The 21098-nt window shown below is 50.9% G+C and overlaps 1 protein-coding gene across 2 annotated transcripts in view; it reads left to right on the forward strand.

The window, feature by feature from the left end:
* The first annotated feature begins 855 nt into the window (after positions 1-855).
* LOC147096905 (inositol-trisphosphate 3-kinase C-like) overlaps positions 856-21098 on the forward strand; it is a 79912-nt gene continuing 59669 nt past the window's right edge. For both annotated transcript variants that reach the window (XM_085973619.1, XM_085973620.1), the window contains exon 1: positions 856-1317. In XM_085973619.1, coding sequence (XP_085829745.1) covers positions 982-1317 — 336 coding nt within the window. In that variant the 5' untranslated portion in view covers positions 856-981. The remainder of the gene's footprint in view (positions 1318-21098) is intronic.

The following is a 21098-nucleotide window of genomic DNA, read 5'->3' on the forward strand; positions in this document are numbered from 1 at the left end:
ATTGACAGGGGGAGTAGGCAGGGCCTACATATGATTGGCAGTGGGTGTAGTCGGACCTACATATGATTGACATGGGGAGTCGGTGGAGCCCACATATGATTGACATGGAGAGTAGGTGGGGCCTACAGGCTGATTGACATTGGGGAGTAGGCGGGGCCTACAGGCTGATTGACATGGGGAGTGGGTGGAGCCTACATATGATTGACAGGTGGAATGGGCGGAGCCTACAGCTGGTTGACATTGGGGAGTAGGTGGAGCCTACATATGATTGACATGGGGAGTAGGCGGGGCCTACATATGATTGACATGGGGTGTAGGCGGGGCCTACATATGATTGACATGGGGCGTAGGCGTTAGCCTACATATGATTGACATCGGGAGTAGGCGGAACCTACACATGATTGACATGGGGAATAGGCCGGGCCTACAGGCTGATTGACATTGAGGAGTAGGCGCGGCATACAGGCTGATAGACATGGGGAGTGGGCAGAGCCTACATATGAGTGACAGGGAGTGGGCGGAGCCTACATTTGATTGACAGAGGCACAGGCGGAGCCTATAGGCTGATTGACATGGGGAGTAGGCGGAGCCTACATATGATTGATAGGGAAGTGGGCGGAGCCTATATTTGATTGACGGGGGCGTGGGCGGAGCGTACATCTGATTGACATTGGGGAGTAGGTGGGGCCTACTGGCTGATTGACATTGTGGAGTAGGCGGGGCCTACAGGCTGATTGACATTGGGGAGTAGGCGGAGCCTACATATGATTGACAGTGGGCGCGGGCGTCTTCTTTGAGTGACGTCAAGGGAGCAGGGCATGGCATGGCCACGGGGCGGTGACGTCAGAGTACGGGTCGGGTGTTGGGACGCTCCCCCCTGGAGCACAATCTCGAAACCGGTGGCGGCGGACGGGCCGGGATGGGTTGTCCGCCTAAGGAGCGGCGCCGCTCGGGCCTGCTGATGCGGCCAGCGGGAGGTCGATGAAAAGCCCGGAGAGCGCGGAGGCCAGCCTGAGGGAGATGCCGAGCCCGGCCGCGCCTCAGCCTCCGGCCGCCTACCCCCGCCGGCCCATCCCGCGGCTGATTGTCACCCAGGACGAGTCGCTGCTGCTGGTGCGGGAGGCCGAGGCCGAGGAGGAGTCCCCCGGCTCGGACAGCGGCTGCGGCGGCTCACCTCTGCCCCGCAAGCTGTCGGGCTCGTCGCTCTCCTCGGCCGGACTCTGCTCGTCCTTCGAGGAGTCCGAGGACGATTTCAGCCCCTGCAGCGACGCCGAGAGCCAGCCGCCGCCGCACCTGCTGCTGGAGGGCGGCCCCGGGGTGAGTGAGTGAGGCGGGGGCGGGGACAGACCCGAGCCTGGGGGGGAAGACCCGGGCCTGGGGGGGGGAAGACCCGGGCCTGGGGGGGGAAGACCCGGGCCTGGGGGGGGAAGACCCGGGCCTGGGGGGGTGGTGTGCCCACATTTGGGGGTCTGGGGAGTGGTGTGCCCACATTTGGGGGTCTGGGGAGTGGTGTGCCCACATTTGGGGGTTTGGGGAGTGGTGTGCCCACATTTGGGGGTTTGGGGAGTGGTGTGCCCACTTTTGGGGGTTTGGGGGGGTGGTGTGCCCACTTTTGGGGGTTTGGGGGGTGGTGTGCCCACTTTTGGGGGTTTGGGGGTGGTGTGCCCACTTTTGGGGGTTTGGCGCGTGGTGTGCCCACTTTTGGGGGTTTGGGGGGTGGTGTGCCCACATTTGGGGGGTGGTGTGCCCACATTTGGGGGTTTGGGGGGTGGTGTGCCCACAATTGGGGGTTTGGGGGGTGGTGTGCCCACATTTGGGGGTTTGGGGGGTGGTGTGCCCACATTTGGGGGTTTGGGGGGTGGTGTGCCCACATTTGGGGGTTTGGGGGGTGGTGTGCCCACATTTGGGGGCATGGGGAGGGGGGTGGTGTACCCGCACAGCGGAGAGAGCAGCGGAGCTGAAGGGAAGAGGAATGAAGGAATACGGGCATGATGCCGGCTCAGGATTCCAGTTTGTGCAGAGGGTTCAGACTGCTCGGATTGGTTGTGTTCTAATTTCTGTGTAAGTTAATATTTTGCGAGTGGGCTCTTGGTCTGAACTGAAACTATTCTGTTCTCTCGTTTCTTTGGGTTTTGTTTCTGATTTCCAGCGGTTTTCTGCTGAATTGAAGAAATTGTTTGGGTTATCATGTCCTGACTCGGAGACCGTGACTGGGCGTTAAAGGCAGGCAACATTGAAGCAGAAACTGTGCCTTTTAATTCTGTGTGGCCGTTCAATCCTGGTTCATTTAATGTTATTTGAATCGTAAATGGACCCATGAGCCAAAAATCTCTTGTGCTGGCCCATGTTCTGTTGTTCTAGTTGTTGGCTGTTTACTGCTGTTCAGCTCTGTGTACTCAATCAACCAGTTCTACCTGACTAGCTTCATGCTGTTTGTTCGTAGTCAGCAACATTGTTCTAATGTTTTTGTTCTGTGGGTAAAGGCCCACTTTTGGCACAGACCAAATACTCGAGGGGGATGGGATCAGTATTTCCGTTCCCCTTTCAGTGTATGTTGCAGAGAGCAGCACTTTCAGTAGTAGTGGGTGTGGTTTTACAGAGACAGACTGGCGTGTATGTGTATCTTCACATCTCTGCTGATGTACAGTTCTACCGATGCCAGGGCCCTCCTCGACCGTGTCCAAGTGATCATTGTTGGTGTGACAGCACAATGTTTTGCCATCAAAGGAAAGGCTTGCATTTGTATAGCGCCTTTCACAACCTGTGTCCCAAAGCGCTTTACAGCCAATTAAATACTTTTGAAGTGTAGTCACTGTCGTAATGTAGCAGCCAATTTGCAGACAGCAAGCTCCCAGATAATGACCGGGTAGTCTGTTCTTTTTTAAGTGATGTTGATTGAGGGATAAATATTGGCCCGGACACTGGGGAGAACTCCCCTGCTCTTCTTCAAAATAGTCCACCTGCGCGAGCAGATGGGGCATCGGTGTAACGTCTCATGCGAAAGACGGCGCCTCCGACAGTGCAGCACTGCAGTGTCAAGTCTAGATTTTTGTGCTCAAGCCTCTGGAGTGGGACTTGAATCCCACAACCTTGTGACTCGGGAGGCGAGCGTGCTGCCTACTGAGTGCATCACAGCCAAACCCGATCCGTTCCTCGCCTGACCCAGTAGGATTCGGTGGTTAGTGAGCAGCAGCACTGCTGATTTTTAACCTTCCCGAACTCAGAAATGCTGAAGACAATTGCAGCACTGTAGCTGAGGTCAGCAAATCAAGCACAGGCTTGGAATTGAAACTGGGTCAGAATTGCACAGTGTCTTCAAGTTCTCCTGACCTGCCTCTCTCTTTGCACCCTCCGTAAGTATGAGCTCATCCAAGACTCTGCTGCCCGTGTCCCTACTGTGCTCTCTGACCTACATTGGCTCTCCGTCCGGCAAGGCCACAATTTAAAAATTCTCATCCTTGTTTTCAAATCCCTCCATGGCCTCGCCCCCTCCCTATCTCTAACATTCTCCAGTCCTACAATTCAATTCAATTCAAATCGCTTTATTGGCATGACAAGTTACATCTTATGTTGCCAAAGCATCGAAAAACATTCATGTTTGTACACAAAAATACAGATCTATCCATACAGTGTATAAACAGATATATCCCTGAGTGTATAAATATACATTCATATAATTTATATATACTCTTCTTATATTTAGTGGTTGTCCCTCTGTTTATGGCAAGCTATAACATTGTGTGCCGCTAATGTTACACAATTTCTCTCTTCCCCTAGTAGGTATGGGAGTTTTTGGTCGTCATTCAAATTTCTGAATTCCGGGCATATTTTTGTGAATTTTGGGTAGAAATTCTCCCTTATGCCCTGATATTTTCTACAAGCTGCGAGGAAGTGCATCTCTGTCTCCACCACTCCCTGACTGCAGTGAGAGCATATCCTGTCCTCTCTTGGTAGCCGGGTCTGCCTGTGTCTACCTTTTTCGATCACCAGGTTATGTTCACTAAGTCTGTACATTGTCAAGGTTTTTCTCAGTTTGCTATCCTTTACCATGGTCAGGTAATCAGCTATGTTGTATTGTCTGTTTAGGGCCAAGTAGCAATTGAGTTTGCTTTGGGTTTTTGTTGTTTCTGCCCAATATGACAGATATTTTTCCTTTTGCTTAGCGACGATTGTGTTGGGTCGAATTCTTTGTGTTATGCTGTCACTGTCCTGGGGCTGGTTATTGTTAGTAGTGTTAGTAGTTACTTCACTGAGTCCCAGGACTAGTTGACTGAGGGTATTCTTCTTTATGGTCCTCTCTTGGCATTTCAGGGCTTTGTAATGATAACATTGGGGGTTGCTCATTTCTAGGTGTTTCCAAAATTTGGTGGCTGTTTTTTGGATAGTGATTATTAATGGATATTGGCCTAGTTCTGCCCTGCATGCATTGTTTACGGTTTTCCTTTGAGTCCGGAGGATACTTTTACAGAATTCTGCATGTAGGATCTCAATTGGGTGTTTATCCCATTTTGCAAATTCTTGTTGTGTTAGCGGTCCCCACACCTCACTGCCATAGAGTGCAATTGGTTCAATTACTGATTTGAAAATTGAGCCAAATGCTAATTGGGATTTCTATTTGGATTGATTTTTTAATGGCATAGAAAGCCTACAACCCTCCGAGATCTCTGCGCTCCTCCAATTCTGGCCTCTTGCGCATCCCCCGATTTTCATCGCTCCACCATTGGCGGCCGTGTCTTCAGCTGCCTGGGCCCTAAGCTTTGGAATTCCCTCCCTAAACCTCTCTAGCTCTCTCTCCTACTTTATAACACTCATTAAAACCTACCTCTCTGACTAAGCTTTTAGTCATCTGTCCTAATATCTCCTTTTGTGGTTAGGTGTCAGATTATGTTGGATTATGCTCTGGTGAAGTGCCTTGGAACATTTCATTACGTTAAAGGTGCTATATAATTGCATGTTGTTTTTTTTGATAGCTTGGCTCTGTGGGTAGCACTCACCTCTCTCAGTCAGAAGGTTGTGGGTTCAAGTCCCACTCCAGAGACTTGAGCACATAATCTAGGCTGACACTCCAGTGCAGTACTGAGGGAGTGAGACCTTAAACCGAAGATCCCGCGACACTGTTAAAGAAGGGCAGGGGAGTTCTCCCTGGTGTTTTGGCCAATATTTATCCCTCAACCAACATCACTTTATTAAAAAAAAAAAAACCCTAGATGATCTGGTCATTATCACATAGAAACATAGAAGATAGGAGCAGGAGTAGGCCATTCGGCCCCTCGAGCCTGCTCCGCCATTCAATGAGATCATGACTGATCATCCAAATTCAGTACCCTGTCCCTGCCTTCTCCCCATACCCCTTGATCCCTTTAGCCTTAAGAAATATATCCAACTCCTTCTTGAATATATTTAATGAATTGGCCTCTACTGCCTTCTGTGGTAGAGAATTCCACAGGTTCACCACTCTCTGGGTGAAGAAATTCCTCCTCATTTCTGTCCTAAATGGCCTACCCCTTATCCTTAGCCTGTGACCCCTGGTTCTGGACTCCCCGACCATCGGGAACATCCTTCCTGCATCTAGTCTGTCTAGTCCTGTTAGAATTTTATAAGTTTCAATGAGATAATTGCTTGTGGGATCTTGCTGTGTGCAAATGGGCTGCCGTGTTTCCTATATTACAACAGTGACGACACTCCAAGCGTACTTCATTGGCTGTGAAGCGCTCTGGGATGTCCTGAGGATGTGAACGGCCCTATGTAAATACAAGGTCACTCGACTGTGGTGGGGGAAAGAAAGCCATGTGCGTTTGTTCTGCCTGGGTTGTAATCTCCCTATCTCTGTAACCTCCGAGATCTCTGCGCTCCTCCAATTCTGGCCTCTTGAGCTTCCCCGCATTTAATTGCTCCACCATTGGCGGCCGTGCCTTCAGCTGCCAAGGCCCCAAGCTCTGGAATTCCCTCCCTAAACCTATCTGCCTTTCCCTCCTTTTTAAGAAGCTCCTTAAAACCTATCTCTTTGACCAAGCTTTTGGTCATCTACCCTAATATCTCCTTACGTGGCTCGTTCATTTTTGTTTGATAACGCTCCTGTGAAGTGCCTTGGGATGTTTTACTGCGTTAAAGGTGCTATATAAATGCAAGTTGTTGTTGTTGGATTATAAAGGCCTCGGTGTGTGAATAATATCTTCCATGCAGCAGCCAGGGTCATTATCTCCAGTATCGTGCTTGGTGTAATTACTCAGTATATAATGAGGCGCTGACTTAAGCTGTTGTTCTAACAGAATTAAAAACCATAGTTGATTAAGCAAGGAAACCAAACAAAATGGCTGTATTTGTACATTTTACACCGAGTAGCCATGTTTGTGAGGAGCTCATTGTCTCTGGGTGGGGATTGGCGGGCGCAGTGTCGCTGTCCCCCCCCCCCCCCCCCCCCCTCACGTCTAACGTTCTGCAGACTCTGCGCTCTCCCGTGTGTACGCGCCGAGCCAGCTGCAGGTTTGAGGAGCACCCCGTGTGTGTGTGTGTGTGTGTGTGTGGGGACGTCATGCCCAGCTCCGTATCGTTGCTCGATAAAAGAGGAATATTAAATGGAATGGGGTGTGAGCAGGAAAGTGGGATTCGATTAGGTAGCAGATGTGGAGAAACGCACCAGTATGGACCTGATGGGTCGAGTGGCCTTTTCTGTACTGCATGATTGTGGTAAATGGTAAATCAGAGGTCATTAGTTTAAGATAATTGGCAAAAGAACCAGAGGAGACCTTTTTTACACAGCGAGTTGTGATCTGGAACGCGCTGCCTGAAAGGGTGGTGGAAGCAGATTCAATAGTAACTTTCAAAATGAAATTGGATAAATGCTTGAAAATTAAACATTTTCTGGCCTATAGGCAGTGGGGCTAATTGGCTTGCTCTTTCAAAGAGCCGGCACAGGCACGATGGGCCGAATAGCCTCCTTCTGTGCTGTAAGATTCTAAGATTCAGCGACTGTGGCAGAAGCAAAATACTGGAAATCTGAAATAAGAACAGAAAACGCTGGCAACACTCAGCAGGCCAGGCAGCATCTGTGGAGCAAGAAACACAGTGTTAACGTTTCAGGTCGATGACCATTTGTTACTGTGACTAGCTGGGCACCTGCAGACGAGTGTGTTGTGTCAACAAGGGCAGACGTCGACGACGAAGTCCAACACCGCCTTCAGTGTGCCAGTGCAGCCTTTGGTCGCCTGAGGAAGAGAGTGTTTGAAGACCAGGACCTCAAACCCGGCCCTAAGCTCATGGTCTACAGAGCAGCAGTGATACCTGCCCTGCTGTATGCCTCCGAGACATGGACCATGTACAGCAGGCACCTCAAAGCACTGGAGAGGTACCACCAATGCTGCCTCCGCAAGATCCTGCAAATCCATTGGCAGGATGGGCGCACCAACGTCCGTGTTCTTGCTCAGGCCAACATCCCCAGCATCGAAGCTTTGACCACGCTCCATCAGCTCCGATGGATGGGTCACATTGTCCGCATGCCCGATACGAGACTCCCAAAGCAAGCGCTCTACTCGGAGCTCCGGCACGGCAAGAGAGCCCCAGGTGGGCAGAGGAAACGCTTCAAGGACACCCTCAAAGCCTCCTTGAAAAAGTGTAACATCCCCACGACACCTGGGAATCCCTGGCCCAAGACCGCACAAAGTGGAGGAGAAGCATCCGGGAAGGCGCCGAACACCTCGAGTCTCTTCGCCGGGAGCAAGCGGAAGCCAAGCGCAGGCAACGCAAGGAGCGCACGTCAACCCAAGCACCCCACCCCACCCGCCCCTTCAACCACCGTCTGCCCCACCTGTGACAGAGACTGTAGGTCCCACATTGGACTCATCAGTCACCTGAGAACTCATTTTTAATGTGGATGCAAGCCACCCTCGGTTCCGAGGAACTGCCTAAGAAGAAGAAGTAAGGTTTCTGCGAGCCCGGCGTGTGTATCTGCCGGCAGAGTCTGATGTTTGTGTTGTAACGAGGTTGCTGTGATTAAGCCTCACTCAGTGTGAGCTGTGTTGTAACCGATAACCTGCGGGCACTGCTATTAATAAACCGCGTGCAGGGGGAAACGTGCCTCACAAAGGAATTCCAGGTATCTGAGTAATCACCTGTTGAGTTGCGAAAAGGGAGCCTCCCATTTGTCATCGGGTGATGCAGAGGGATTGAGCAATTTATTTCGAGAAGTAAACAGTGTGCTGGGATGAAGTGATTTAACACTTTTCCCGGTGAATTGTTACAAGGTGTGGGCTATGAGTGTTCACTGAGGTGACGGTGAAGGGATTTCTATTTATATTGGGCTTCACTACTTTAGGTAAATGTAGCAGCTGTTCCGCGCCAGTAATGCCCGACTGATGGCGAGAGAACTCGCCAGTGTTTTGTTGCTGAATCAAAAACAGACAAAACACAGCGAGAGAAAATAACAGGCCAACACCACACGTAAACACCCCACCCTCGACGTCACCGGCACAGACCCCTCCCACACTGAGATCACCGTGGGCACAGACCCCTCCCACATTAAACACCGTCGCCACAGATCCTCCTTACGCTGGGTTACCGTGGAACAATGCAAGAGCCCGAGTACGGTGAGGTCCGAGTGGGAATGGGGCGGTGAATTAAAATGACAGGCGACCGGAAGCTCGGGGTCCCCCTTACGGACTGAACGGAGGTGTTCCGCAAAGCGGTCACCCAATCTGCGTTTGGTCTCCCCCAATGTAGAGGAGACCACATCGTGAGCAGCGAATACAGTATACTAGATTGCAAGAAGTACAAGTAAATCGCTGTTTCACCTGGAAGGGGTGTTTGGGGCCCTGGACAGTGGGGAGGGGGGAGGTATAAGGGCAGGTGTTGCATCTCCTGCGCTTGCACGGGAGGGTGCCAGGGGAAGGGATGCTGGGGGTGATAGAGGAGTGGACTAGGGTGTCTCGGAGGGAGTGGTCCCTACGGAATGCTGAAAGGGGAGGGGAAGATGCGTTTGGTGGTGGGATCACGTCGGAGGTGGCGGAACTGGTGGAGGATGATGGGTTGAATGTGGAGGCTGGTGGGGTGAAAGGTCCGTGTTGGTGTTTGTCTTCCACACGAGCAGTGTCCTAACCCCATGTGCCCGCCCTTTCCTACCTCCTAACCAGTTTGCTACCCTCCCCCTAATTCCATAGCCCTTGATCTTCTCCAACAGTCTCCTGTGTGGTCCCTTGGCTACGACTTTCTGAAAGTCCAGGTACACCACATCCGCTACATTTCCCCGTCCACCACCACCTCAGAGACTCGATCAGATTTGTCGAGCATGATCTTGCTTTCTGAAATCTGTATTGGCTGCTTCTAATCTCTTAGATATTTGATCAATTCATTAATTCAAGATTCCGGAACGTTCCCTACAACAGATGTTAAACTAACTGGCCTATAATTACCTGGGTTGGTTTAATTACCAAGGGAGCGCTGCACTGTGGGAGGTGCCGCCTTTCGGATGAGACGTTAAACCGTCTGCTCTCTCAGGTGGATGTAAAAGATCCCACGGCACTAAAAGAGCAGGGGCGTTCTCCCCGGAGTCCTGGCCAATATTTATCCCTCAATCAACAGAACTAAAAACATTATCTGGGCATTATTCATTGGCTGTAAAGCGCTTTTGGATGTCCTGAGAGCAGGGAGGTTATACTGGAACTGTATACGACACTGGTTAGGCCTTAGCTTGAGTACTGCGTGCAGTTCTGGTCACCACATTACAGGAAGGATGTGATTGCACTAGAGGGGGTGCAGAGGAGATTTATGAGGATGTTGCCAGGACTGGAAAACTTACTATGAGGAAAGATTGGATCGGCTGGGGTTATTTTCCTTGGAACAGAGGAGGCTGAGGGGAGATTTAATAGAGATGTATGAAATTATGAGGGGCCTGGATAGAGTGGCTAGGAAGGATCTATTTCCCTTAGCAGAGAGGTCAATAACCAGGGGGCATAGGTTTAAAGTAACTGGTAGAATGATTAGAGGGGAGTTGAGGAGAAATCTTTTCACCCAGAGGGTGGTGGGGGTCTGGAACTCACTGCCTGAAAGGGTGGTAGAGGCAGAAACCCTCATCACATTTAAAAAGTACTTGGATATGCACTTGAAGTGCCGTAACCTACAGGGCTACGGACCTGGTGCTGGAAGGTGGGATTAGGGTGGAGAGCTCTTTTCCGACCAGCACGGACACGATGGGCCGAATGGCTTCCTTCTGTCATAATTTTTCTATGATTCTAACCGTGGGCGTATTCACTCAGGTCCTCCTTTAGTTAACTAACTTCACTAATACTTTCCTTTTATTTTACTATAATACCATCAACCGGCTTTTATCCAATTCAAGATTTACATTTCCCCAAACATCCTCCTCCTGTGTAAACACTGGAGTGAAGTAGTTGTTCATTATCCCTGCCAAGCTCTGATTATCACGAACTAACTCACTCTCCGCGCCACCTGGGAGCCCACCTCACACGTGCAATTCTCGTTTTACTGATGTATTTGGATAATACTGTTAATATTTTTTGTTCTGTCCACATACTTCCATTTGCTTTCCTTTATCCTTTTCTTAACCTCTTTAATTTGTCATTCGGGCAGACCTGTATCCACCAGTACTGTACCCCGTGTTATACAGTGACAGACCTGTATCCACCAGTACTGTACCCCAGTGTTATACAGTGACAGACCTGTACCCACCAGTACTGTACCCCAGTGTTATACAGTGACAGACCTGTACCCACCAGTACTGTACCCCAGTGTTATACAGTGACAGACCTGTATCCACCAGTACTGTACCCCAGTGTTATACAGTGACAGACCTGTACCCACCAGTACTGTACCCCAGTGTTATACAGTGACAGACCTGTACCCACCAGTACTGTACCCCAGTGTTATACAGTGACAGACCTGTATCCACCAGTACTGTACCCCAGTGTTATACAGTGACAGACCTGTACCCACCAGTACTGTACCCCGTGTTATACAGTGACAGACCTGTACCCACCAGTACTGTACCCCGTGTTATACAGTGACAGACCTGTATCCACCAGTACTGTACCCCAGTGTTATACAGTGACAGACCTGTACCCACCAGTACTGTACCCCGTGTTATACAGTGACAGACCTGTACCCACCAGTACTGTACTCCAGTGTTATACAGTGACAGACCTGTACCCACCAGTACTGTACCCCAGTGTTATACAGTGACAGACCTGTACCCACCAGTACTGTACCCCGTGTTATACAGTGACAGACCTGTACCCACCAGTACTGTACCCCGTGTTATACAGTGACAGACCTGTACCCACCAGTACTGTACCCCAGTGTTATACAGTGACAGACCTGTACCCACCAGTACTGTACCCCGTGTTATACAGTGACAGACCTGTACCCACCAGTACTGTACTCCAGTGTTATACAGTGACAGACCTGTACCCACCAGTACTGTACCCCAGTGTTATACAGTGACAGACCTGTATCCACCAGTACTGTACCCGTGTTATACAGTGACAGACCTGTACCCACCAGTACTGTACCCCCGTGTTATACAGTGACAGACCTGTACCCACCAGTACTGTACCCCAGTGTTATACAGCGACAGACCTGTCCCCACCAGTACTGTACCCCAGTGTTATACAGTGACAGACCTGTACCCACCAGTACTGTACCCCAGTGTTATACAGTGACAGACCTGTACCCACCAGTACTGTACCCCAGTGTTATACAGTGACAGACCTGTACCCACCAGTACTGTACCCCAGTGTTATACAGTGACAGACCTGTACCCACCAGTACTGTACCCCAGTGTTATACAGCGACAGACCTGTCCCCACCAGTACTGTACCCAGTGTTATACAGTGACAGACCTGTACCCACCAGTACTGTACCCGTGTTATACAGTGACAGACCTGTACCCCGTGTTATACAGCGACAGACCTGTACCCACCAGTACTGTACCCCGTGTTATACAGCGACAGACCTGTACCCCGTGTTATACAGCGACAGACCTGTACCCACCAGTATGGAAGGATAAAGCCTGTAATTGTTCAACTGGGTGTTTTCATATTGTGCTGGACGTGTTGCATTTTGCGGAATGCTGGTGAACACTGGCTGAGCTAGTTTGCGGCTCTGATTCAGCAGCAGGAACCCGGGCTGTGCGAGAGCTGCGGTGCCAACAAGGTGAAAGGCACCAGCCAGTCTGAGTTCCAGCTTGCCCACATTCCCAGCTGTTCTTGCGTGTCAGATTTGGCTGGTTTGAGCAGCAGGAATGAAGTAGTGTAATCGGAGCGGCCCTTCATTCATATGGAAGTAACCACCACAATCCCGGCAGCCCTGCCCCTGCCTCAAGCACTTATTAAGTTTCCATCTCCTCCATTATGACAGATGATATTTCACAGCCTGCCTCTCTGCGGGTAATTTATATCTCTCGGTTATATGTGCGACACAGGGAAGCAGTGATCGGTGGTCCAGCATACCCGATCACAAACGAGGGTAGGGACTGCTGGAAACTCGCTGCAGGTCAATGAGGACCCGCAGAGAGAGAAGGGGCGGTATCGGGTCGGGTGTAGTCCACGACCTGCGCTTCTCGCCAAGTGTCGACACCTGCAACGTGAACTCTCTTCTCTCCGCAGAGGCTGACTCTTTTCAGCATTTTGATTTTTGTTTCTGCTCCAAGATCCGTTTCTTGTTGGATTTCCACAAATTGAAGGCGCCCACCCTGGCTTCAGATTGTGTGACAAAAGAAAGTCTTGCCTTTCTATAGCGCCTTTCATGACCTCGGGACGCCCCAAAGCGCTTTACAGCCAATGAAGTACTTTTGGAGTGTAGTCACTGCTGTAATGTAGGATATGTGGCAGCCAATCTGCGCACAGCAAGCTCCCACAAACAGCAATAATGACCAGATAATCTGTTTTAGTGATATTGGTTGAGGGATGAATATTGGCCTCAGGACACCGGGGAGAACCCCCCAGCTCTTTTTCAAAATAGTGCCACGGGATCTTTAACGTCCACCTGTGAGAGCAGACGGGGCCTCGGTTTAATGTCTCGTCCGAAAGACGGCACCTCCGACAGTGCAGCGCTCCCTCAGTACCGCACTGGGAGTGTCAGCCTGGATTATGCGCTCGAGTCTCCGGAGTGGGACTTGAGCCCACAGCCTTCTGACTCTGAGCCACAGCTGACGTGGCCTTTGTACAAGACGTTGGTTAGGCCACAGTTGGAGTACCGTCGTGTCGCTCTGGGCACCTCTTTACAGGAAGGATATTCGAGCTTTGGAAAGGGGGGGACAGTGAACTCGGTGGGGGGGGATCCCAGGAACAAGAGTTATGACGAAAAGGTTCAGAAAATTAGGGATTTTTTCCCCACTGCAGCGGAAAAAGGGATGGGCGAGGTTTTAGAAATTCTGGAAAGTTTTGCGAAAGGAATGAAAGGATTTGGGCACATGGGATTCGGATAAACACTGGCCTGTCTCTGTGTTGTAACTCTATGGAGTTCTACAGTGAAAGGTTGTTCCTTCCGGTTGGCAACTTGCATTTACATAGAAACATAGAAGATAGGAGCAGGAGTAGGCCATTCGGCCCCTCGAGCCTGCTCCGCCATTCAATGAGATCATGGCTGATCATCCAAATTCAGTACCCGGTCCCTGCCTTCTCCCCATATCCCTTGATCCCTTTAGCCTTAAGAAATATATCTAACTCAATACATAACGCCTTTAACGTAGTAAAATGTCCGACGGTGCTTCACAGGAAGGCTTTCGGACAAAATTTGACACCAAGCCACATGAAGTGATAATAGAAGAGGAGTTTGGTCAAAGAGGTAGGTTTTAAAGAGCATCTTAAAGGAGGAGGGAGGTGGAGAGTTTAAGGAGGGGGTTCCAGAGCTTAGAGCCTCGGCAGCTGAAGGCACGGCCACCAATAATGGCGCGATTAAAATCGGGGCTGCGCAAGATGGCAGAATTCGAGGCGTGCAGAGATCTCTGAGGGTTGAGGGCTGGAGGAGGTTTCAGAGATGGGGAGGGGCAAGGCCACGGAGGGATTTGAAAACAAGGATGAGAGTTTTAAAATTGAGGCAAATCAGTAGCAAGGGCTGAGGGTTAACACCAGTAGACACAAAGGTGGAAGAATTTTTTCTCCCTGGGTTATTCGGACATGGAGAATCCTCTCGGTCTTCCAGTTTCGTTTGTTTTTGTAGCCTGCTGCACCAGACTCGCGCGCACTAATGGAACAGTGCAGCAGCGCAACAGAGTCAGCTCTCTCTCTCTGGATCAGGACACATTCACCTGTTACTTGGACTGAAAACCCATTATAAGGAAAGAGAAGAAAAACTTAGACTTGAAGGAGGGGAAAGATATCAGCGGTGGCTCAGTGGGCAGCGCCCTCGCCTCTGGGGCAGAAGGTTGTGGGTTCAAGTCCCTCTCCAGAGACTTGAGCACAAAATCCAGGCTGACTCTCCCAGTGCAGTGCTGAGGGAGCGCTGCACTGTCAGAGGAGCTGTCTTTTGAATGCGACGTTAAACCAAGGCCCTGTCTGCGCTCTCGGGTGGACGTAAAAGACGATTTTGAGGAAGGGCTGGGGAGTTATTCCCGGAGTCCTGACCAATATTTTTCCCTTGAGCACTGTGCCTGTTCCTGCTCTGCCTCACTGACCACGATTCCATTTACATTGCCTTGTTCAATCAGACAGGAAGTGACTGGAGGAAAATGAGAAAAAAGTACTTCCTCCCAGTCCCTGAATCGGCGTTTCCCAGCGGATATTTCTACGCTCGTTTTGTTTAATCATCGAAGAGAGTGAGCCAGTGCAGGACCAGAATAGAAGGATGCATCACACACACGCAGCTAATGTGTTGTGTACAGATATGGGCAGGGCACAGGGGGAGAGAGAGAGAGAGGGGGGGGGGGTGGGGGGGGAACCGGGAATTGGGGGGAGAGAGAGGCAGAGCAGGGGAGACGGGGTGTGGGAGTCGCGGCAAGGAGACTGAGAGGGTCAGAGAGAGAAGGGGAAACTAATCACGCACAGGAGCGAGGCTAGTTCTCCCATCTTAATTCATCCGTCCAGCGATCCACATTGCAGCAAAGAGTTTTTAAAGGGTTTTTCCTCTCCACTGCTCCACCTGGGAGTCCTCTCCATGCCGCCTTCATCACTCTTTGAAGATCTTCCTGATATTAGTCTGAAATTTACCTATTTCTTGGTTGAAACTGTGTCCCCTTGTCTGACTGTCGCAATCTAATTTGAAGTAATATACCAGGTCGACCGTAAGATCTTCCTCTCGGCCTGCGTCCCGGTCTGGTCAGACCGCATCGTGATCACCGTGTCCAGGTCTGGTTAGACCGCACCGTGATCACCGTGTCCAGTTCTGGTCAGACCGCACTGTGATCACCGTGTCCAGTTCTGGTCAGACTGCACCGTGATCACCGCGTCCAGTTCTGGTCAGACTACACCGTGATCACCGTGCCCAGTTCTGGTCAGACTGCACCGTGATCACCGTGCCCAGTTCTGGTCAGACTGCACTGTGATCACCGTGTCCAGTTCTGGTCAGACCGTACCGTGATCACCGTGTCCAGTTCTGGTCAGACCGCACCGTGATCACCGTGTCCAGTTCTGGTCAGACTGCACCGTGATCACCGCGTCCAGTTCTGGTCAGACTACACCGTGATCACCGTGCCCAGTTCTGGTCAGACTGCACCGTGATCACCGTGCCCAGTTCTGGTCAGACTGCACTGTGATCACCGTGTCCAGTTCTGGTCAGACCGTACCGTGATCACCGTGTCCAGTTCTGGTCAGACCGCACCGTGTCCAGGTCTGGTCAGACTGCACTGTGATCACCGTGCCCAGTTCTGGTCAGACTACACCGTGATCACCGTGTCCAGGTCTGGTCAGACCGCACCGTGATCACCGTGTCCAGGTCTGGTCAGACCACTACTTGAGCGCTGTGTCCAGTTCTGGTCACCAGGAAACGAGAGACATTACGGCACTGGAGGGAGATGGATAACAGCCACAAGTGTGATCATAGAAAGTTACGGCACAGAAGGAGGCCATTCGGCCCTAGTGCCTGTGCCGGCTGAGAGAGAGCTATCCAGTCCAGCCTAATCCCACTTTCCAGCTCTTGGTCCGTAGCCCTGTAGGTTCCGGCACTTCAAGTGCATATCCAAGTACTTTTTAAATGTGATGAGGGTTTCTGCCTCTCCCACCCCTTCAGGCAGTGAGTTCCAGACCCCCACCACCCTCTGGGTGAAAGGTTCTCCTCAACTCCCCTCTAATCCTTCCACCAATTACTTTATGCCCCCTGGTTATTGACCCCTCTGCTGTGGGAACTAGGCCCTTCCCATCCACTCTATCCAGGCCCCTCATAATTTTATACACCTCAACTAAATCTCCCCTCAGCCTCCTCTGTTCCAAAGAAAACAACCCCAGCCTATCCAATCTTTCCTCATAGCTGAAATTCTCCACTCCCAGCAACATCTTTGTAAATCTCCTCTGTACCCTCTCTAGTGCAATCACATCCTTCCTGTAATGTGGTGACCAGAACTGCACGCAGTACTCTAGCTGTGGCCTAACTAGTGTTTTATACAGTTCAAGCATAACCTCCCTGCTCTTATATTCTATGCCTCGGCTAATAAAGGCAAGTATCCCGTATGCCGCCTTAACCACCTTATCTACCTGTCCTGCTACCTTCAGGGATCTGTGGACATGCACTCCAAGGTCGCTCTCTACCTCTACACTACTCAGTGTCCTACCATTTAATGTGTATTCCCTTTCCTTGTTAGCCCTCCCCAAATGCATTACCTCACACTTCTCCGGATTGAATTCCATTTGCCACTGTTCTGCCCACCTGACCAGTCCATTGATATCTTCCTGCAGTCTACAGCTTTCTTCCTCACTATCAACCACACGGCCAATTTTTGTACCATCTGCAAACTTCTTAATCATGCCCCCTACATTGAAGACTAAATCATTTATATATACCACAAAAAGCAAGGGACCGAGGACTGAGCCCTGCGGAACCCCACTGGAAACAGCTTTCCAGTCACACAAACATCCGTCGACCATAACCCTTTGCTTCCGACCACTGAGCCAATTTTGGATCCAACTTGCCACTTTCCCCTGCATCCCACTTTTCTGACCAGTCTGCCACGTGGGACCTTGTCAAAAGCCTTGCTAAAATCCACGTAGACTGCATCAACCGCGCTAAACGCATCGACCCTCCTTGTTACTTCCTCCGTCGTGTCCCGTCTGAGTGATGAGGAATGACTGGAGAAATTTGAGATTTTCAGCCCGAGAGGACGATCTCAGAGGAATGAAGGCAATGGAAATGGTCAACCTGGAATTTTACTACAAATTAGATTGTGACAGTCAGACAAGGGGACACAGGTTCAGCCAGTAAAAGGCAAAATTCAGAGTGATGAGGACATGAATTGGGCTCCCAGATCCAGCAGAACCCCACCTCCCCCACCCCCTGCCCAATTCTCTCTCTCTCTCTCTTTCCCCTCCCCCCCCCCCCCCCCCCACACTTTCTCGGTCCCTCTTTTCCCATCTCCCCCCACCCCCCCCCCCTAGCCCGGCCCAGTCATGTGAGATTAGCTTCCCCTTCTCTCTCTGACCCTCTCAGTCTCCTCGCCGTCTCCCCTCTCCCTCGCTCTGCCTCTCTTATCCCAATTCCTGGTCTCACCCCCCCTCCTCCTCTCTCTCCCTGTGCCCTGCCTGTATTAGCTGTGTGTGTGTGTGCTGCATCTATTCTGGTCCTGCACTGACTCACTCTCTTCGATGATTAAACAAAACGAGCGTAGAAATATCCGCTGGGAAATGCCGATTCAAGGACTGGGAGGAAGTACTTTTTTCTCATTTTCCTCCAGTCACTTCCTGTCTGATTGAACAAGGCAATGTTTATGGGACTGTGGTCAGTGAGACAGAGCAGGAATGTTCTACTGTTAGCTTTTGCAGGTGTCTGTTGAAAACCTGTGCGCTCAGGACTGGGTACTGATTCACTGTTGGGTGAGTAATGGTGCCATCATAGACAGCGTGCAGTCTGATGGCTCATGCTCTGCACGTAGGATGCAGCGGCCTCAGTCCATGCCTACTTGGCCCATTTTTTGTTGAATCTCATTCCCCACGTACCACACGCAACACCCCCCCCCCCCCTCCTCCTCCCCGCCCCCCCCCCCCAAAAAACCGGGAGGAGGAGGAAAAGAACACGCCCATCGCTAATTCAGGAATCTGTGTGAAAGCCTCCTCCTCTCTGACCTTCATGGTAGAATAGGCAAATCCCAGGAGGGCCCCCAACCCTTTGGTCATTACCCGCAATCTGCTGCGGTTTCATAGCTTTGGAAGGGCTGGAAGGAGTCAGTTTTCATCACCTGCGGGAAGCTGATCCAAGAGCTCAGTCACCCTCTGAGAAACACGAACCTCCCAATATCCGTATTCACATCGCCCTGCTTCCTGAAGTTAAATGGGTGGTTCCTCGCTCTACACAACCCCGTGAACTCTCAGAGGGAAAGAAAGACTTGCATTTCCAGAGCGCCTTTCACATCCCCAGGACGCTCGAAAGTGCTGTACAGCCACTGAAGTACTTTTTGAAGTGTAGTCACTGTTGTAATGTAGGAAACATGGCAGCCAATTTGCGCACAGCAAGCTCCCACAAACAGCAATGTGATAATGAGCAGATCATCTTTTTTTTTGTTAATTTGTTTGAGGGATAAATATTGGCCAGGACACCGAGGAGAACTCCTCTGCTCTTCGAATAGTGGCCGTGGGATCTTTTACGTCCACCTGAGGGGGCAGACGGGGCCTCGGTTTAACGTCTCATCCGAAAGACGGCACCTCCGACAGTGCAGCACTCCCTCAGTACTGCACTGGGAGTGTCAGCATAGATTTTGTGCTCAAGTCTCTGGAGTGGGACTTGAACCCACGACCTTCTGACTCAGAGGCGAGGGTGCTGCCCACTGAGCCACGGCTGACACAATCGGTCTACCTGAATGTTATCGATGTCCTTAATAATTTTAACGATCTGAATCGGATTCTCTCCGAAGTGTAAATCTCTCCAGCGAATCCAAGGCATGACTGCTGTCCCCATAGCCCAGTGAGCTGAGACTGGGGTTCGTCTAATACTAATTACACGACGCTCCAGGTGAGGTCTTGCCAAAGGCCTCGTATAACCCTATTTTCCTGGCAGTAAGGGCAATACAGTCCATGACCGTGTGCGCTAACACTGCCACCTGGTGCCACAGTACACTCTGTGCTGTCTGCTACTGGGTGGGGACAGGATTGGGCTTCGTTGTAATAACGTTGAATATCCCGCTGATACTTTATCTTCGGTTGCCCAGGAAACTGTGGGACGGCTGCCTGTTGAACTGTACGCAGCAGGAGTTAAGAGTTGTGTCTACTCCCCGTGACATTGCTTCAGTTTGGAGTGCATTATTTCAGGATTGAAGATTGAGCAAGCTGCTGTGATGGTTGCTCTGCCGTCTCTTGGTTATTGTGTTATCAGACACACGGTATTGGCAATGACTTTTGTCTAGCCCCTGGTTAACGGGCCTCTGAGCTACATCACCAGCTACACCGCTGCACTGACTTGATTGGGCCGTGATTACATCAGCGCCTCACGTCCAGTCCTGTCATTATTTCAGGGCAGAACAGTGGGTTGGGAGTGAGATATCTCTCGTCAAATGTTGCCTTTCTCTGCTTCATATCTTGCCGGATATCGTACTCGGCCACTGCCTGACTTTACTCCTTGGAATCATGAGGCCCGCGCCCACCGTGTTCTCTCTGTGAGGCCCGGGCCCACCGTTCTCATAGAGTCATAGAGTTATACAGCACAGAAAGAGGCCCATCGTGTCCGCGCCGTCCATCAAGCCCTGTCTAATCTAATCCCATTTTCCAGCATTTGGTCCATAGCCTTGTATGCAATGGCATTTCAAATGCTCATCCAAATGCTTCTTGAATGTTCTGAGGGTTCCTGCCTCTACCACCCTTTCAGGCAGTGAGTTCCAGACTCCAACCACCCTCTGGATGAAAAAGTTCCTCCTCAAATCCCCTCTAAACCTCCTGCCCCTTACCTTGAATCTATGCCCCCTTGTTATTGACCCCCCTACTAAGGGGCAAAGTTCCTCTTTATCTACCCTATCTATGCCCCTCATCATTTTGTACACCTCAATCAGGTCCCCCCTCAGCCTTCTTTGCTCCAAGGAAAACAACCACAGCCTGTTTAGTCTTTCTTCATAGCTGAGGCGCTCCATCCCAGGTAACATCCTGGTGAATCTTCTCTGCACCCTCTCCAAAGCAATCACATCCTTCCTATAGTGAGGCGACCAGAACTGCACACAGTACTCCAGCTGTGGCCTCACCAGTGTTTTGTACAGCTCCATCATAACCTCCCTGCTCTTATATTCTATGCCTCGGCTAATGAAGGCAAGTATCCCATATGCCTTTTTAACCACCTTATCTACCTGTTCCGCTGCCTTCAGGGATCTATGTACATGTACACCAAGGTCCCTCTGACCCTCTGTACTTCCTAGGGCCCTACCACTCATTGTGTATTCCCTTGCCTTATTTGTCCGTCTAAAATGCATCACCTCGCTCTTTTCAGGGTTAAATTCCATTTGCCACTTTTCCGCCCATCTGACCAACCCGTTTATATCGTCCTGTAGCCTGAGGCTTTCCTCCTCGCAATTTACCACCCCACCAATTTTCGTGTCATCCGCGAACTTACTGATCATACCTTTTACATTCTCATCCAAATCATTTATGTAGATCACAAACAGCAAGGGACCCAGCACCGATCCCTGAGGTACCCCACTGGACACAGGCTTCCAGTCACAAAAGCAACCTTCGACCATCACCCTCTGCCTCCTGCCACTCAGCCAGTTTAGGATCCAACGTGCCAAGGCACCCTGGATCCCATGGGCTCTTACCTTCTCTCTCTCAGTGAGGCCCGGGCCCACCGTTCTCTCTCTGTGAGGCCCGGGCCCACGGTTCTCTCTCACAATTGCAATTCTGCCTCTGTGGGCTGTGGTAGAGTGGCAGCCAGGGTTTCCCTTGCTAGGAAAGAGATCCTGCAGGCCCCGTTGTTGTAGAAGGCCCCTCTGCCTGGAAGCTAGGGTAAACCTGCCACCTGATCCCAATCTCCTG

The sequence above is a fragment of the Somniosus microcephalus genome, chromosome 34 (genome assembly GCF_052327205.1).
Source record: "Somniosus microcephalus isolate GS21.2 chromosome 34, FLI_Smic_1.0, whole genome shotgun sequence".
NCBI classification, from domain to species: Eukaryota; Metazoa; Chordata; class Chondrichthyes; order Squaliformes; family Somniosidae; genus Somniosus; species Somniosus microcephalus.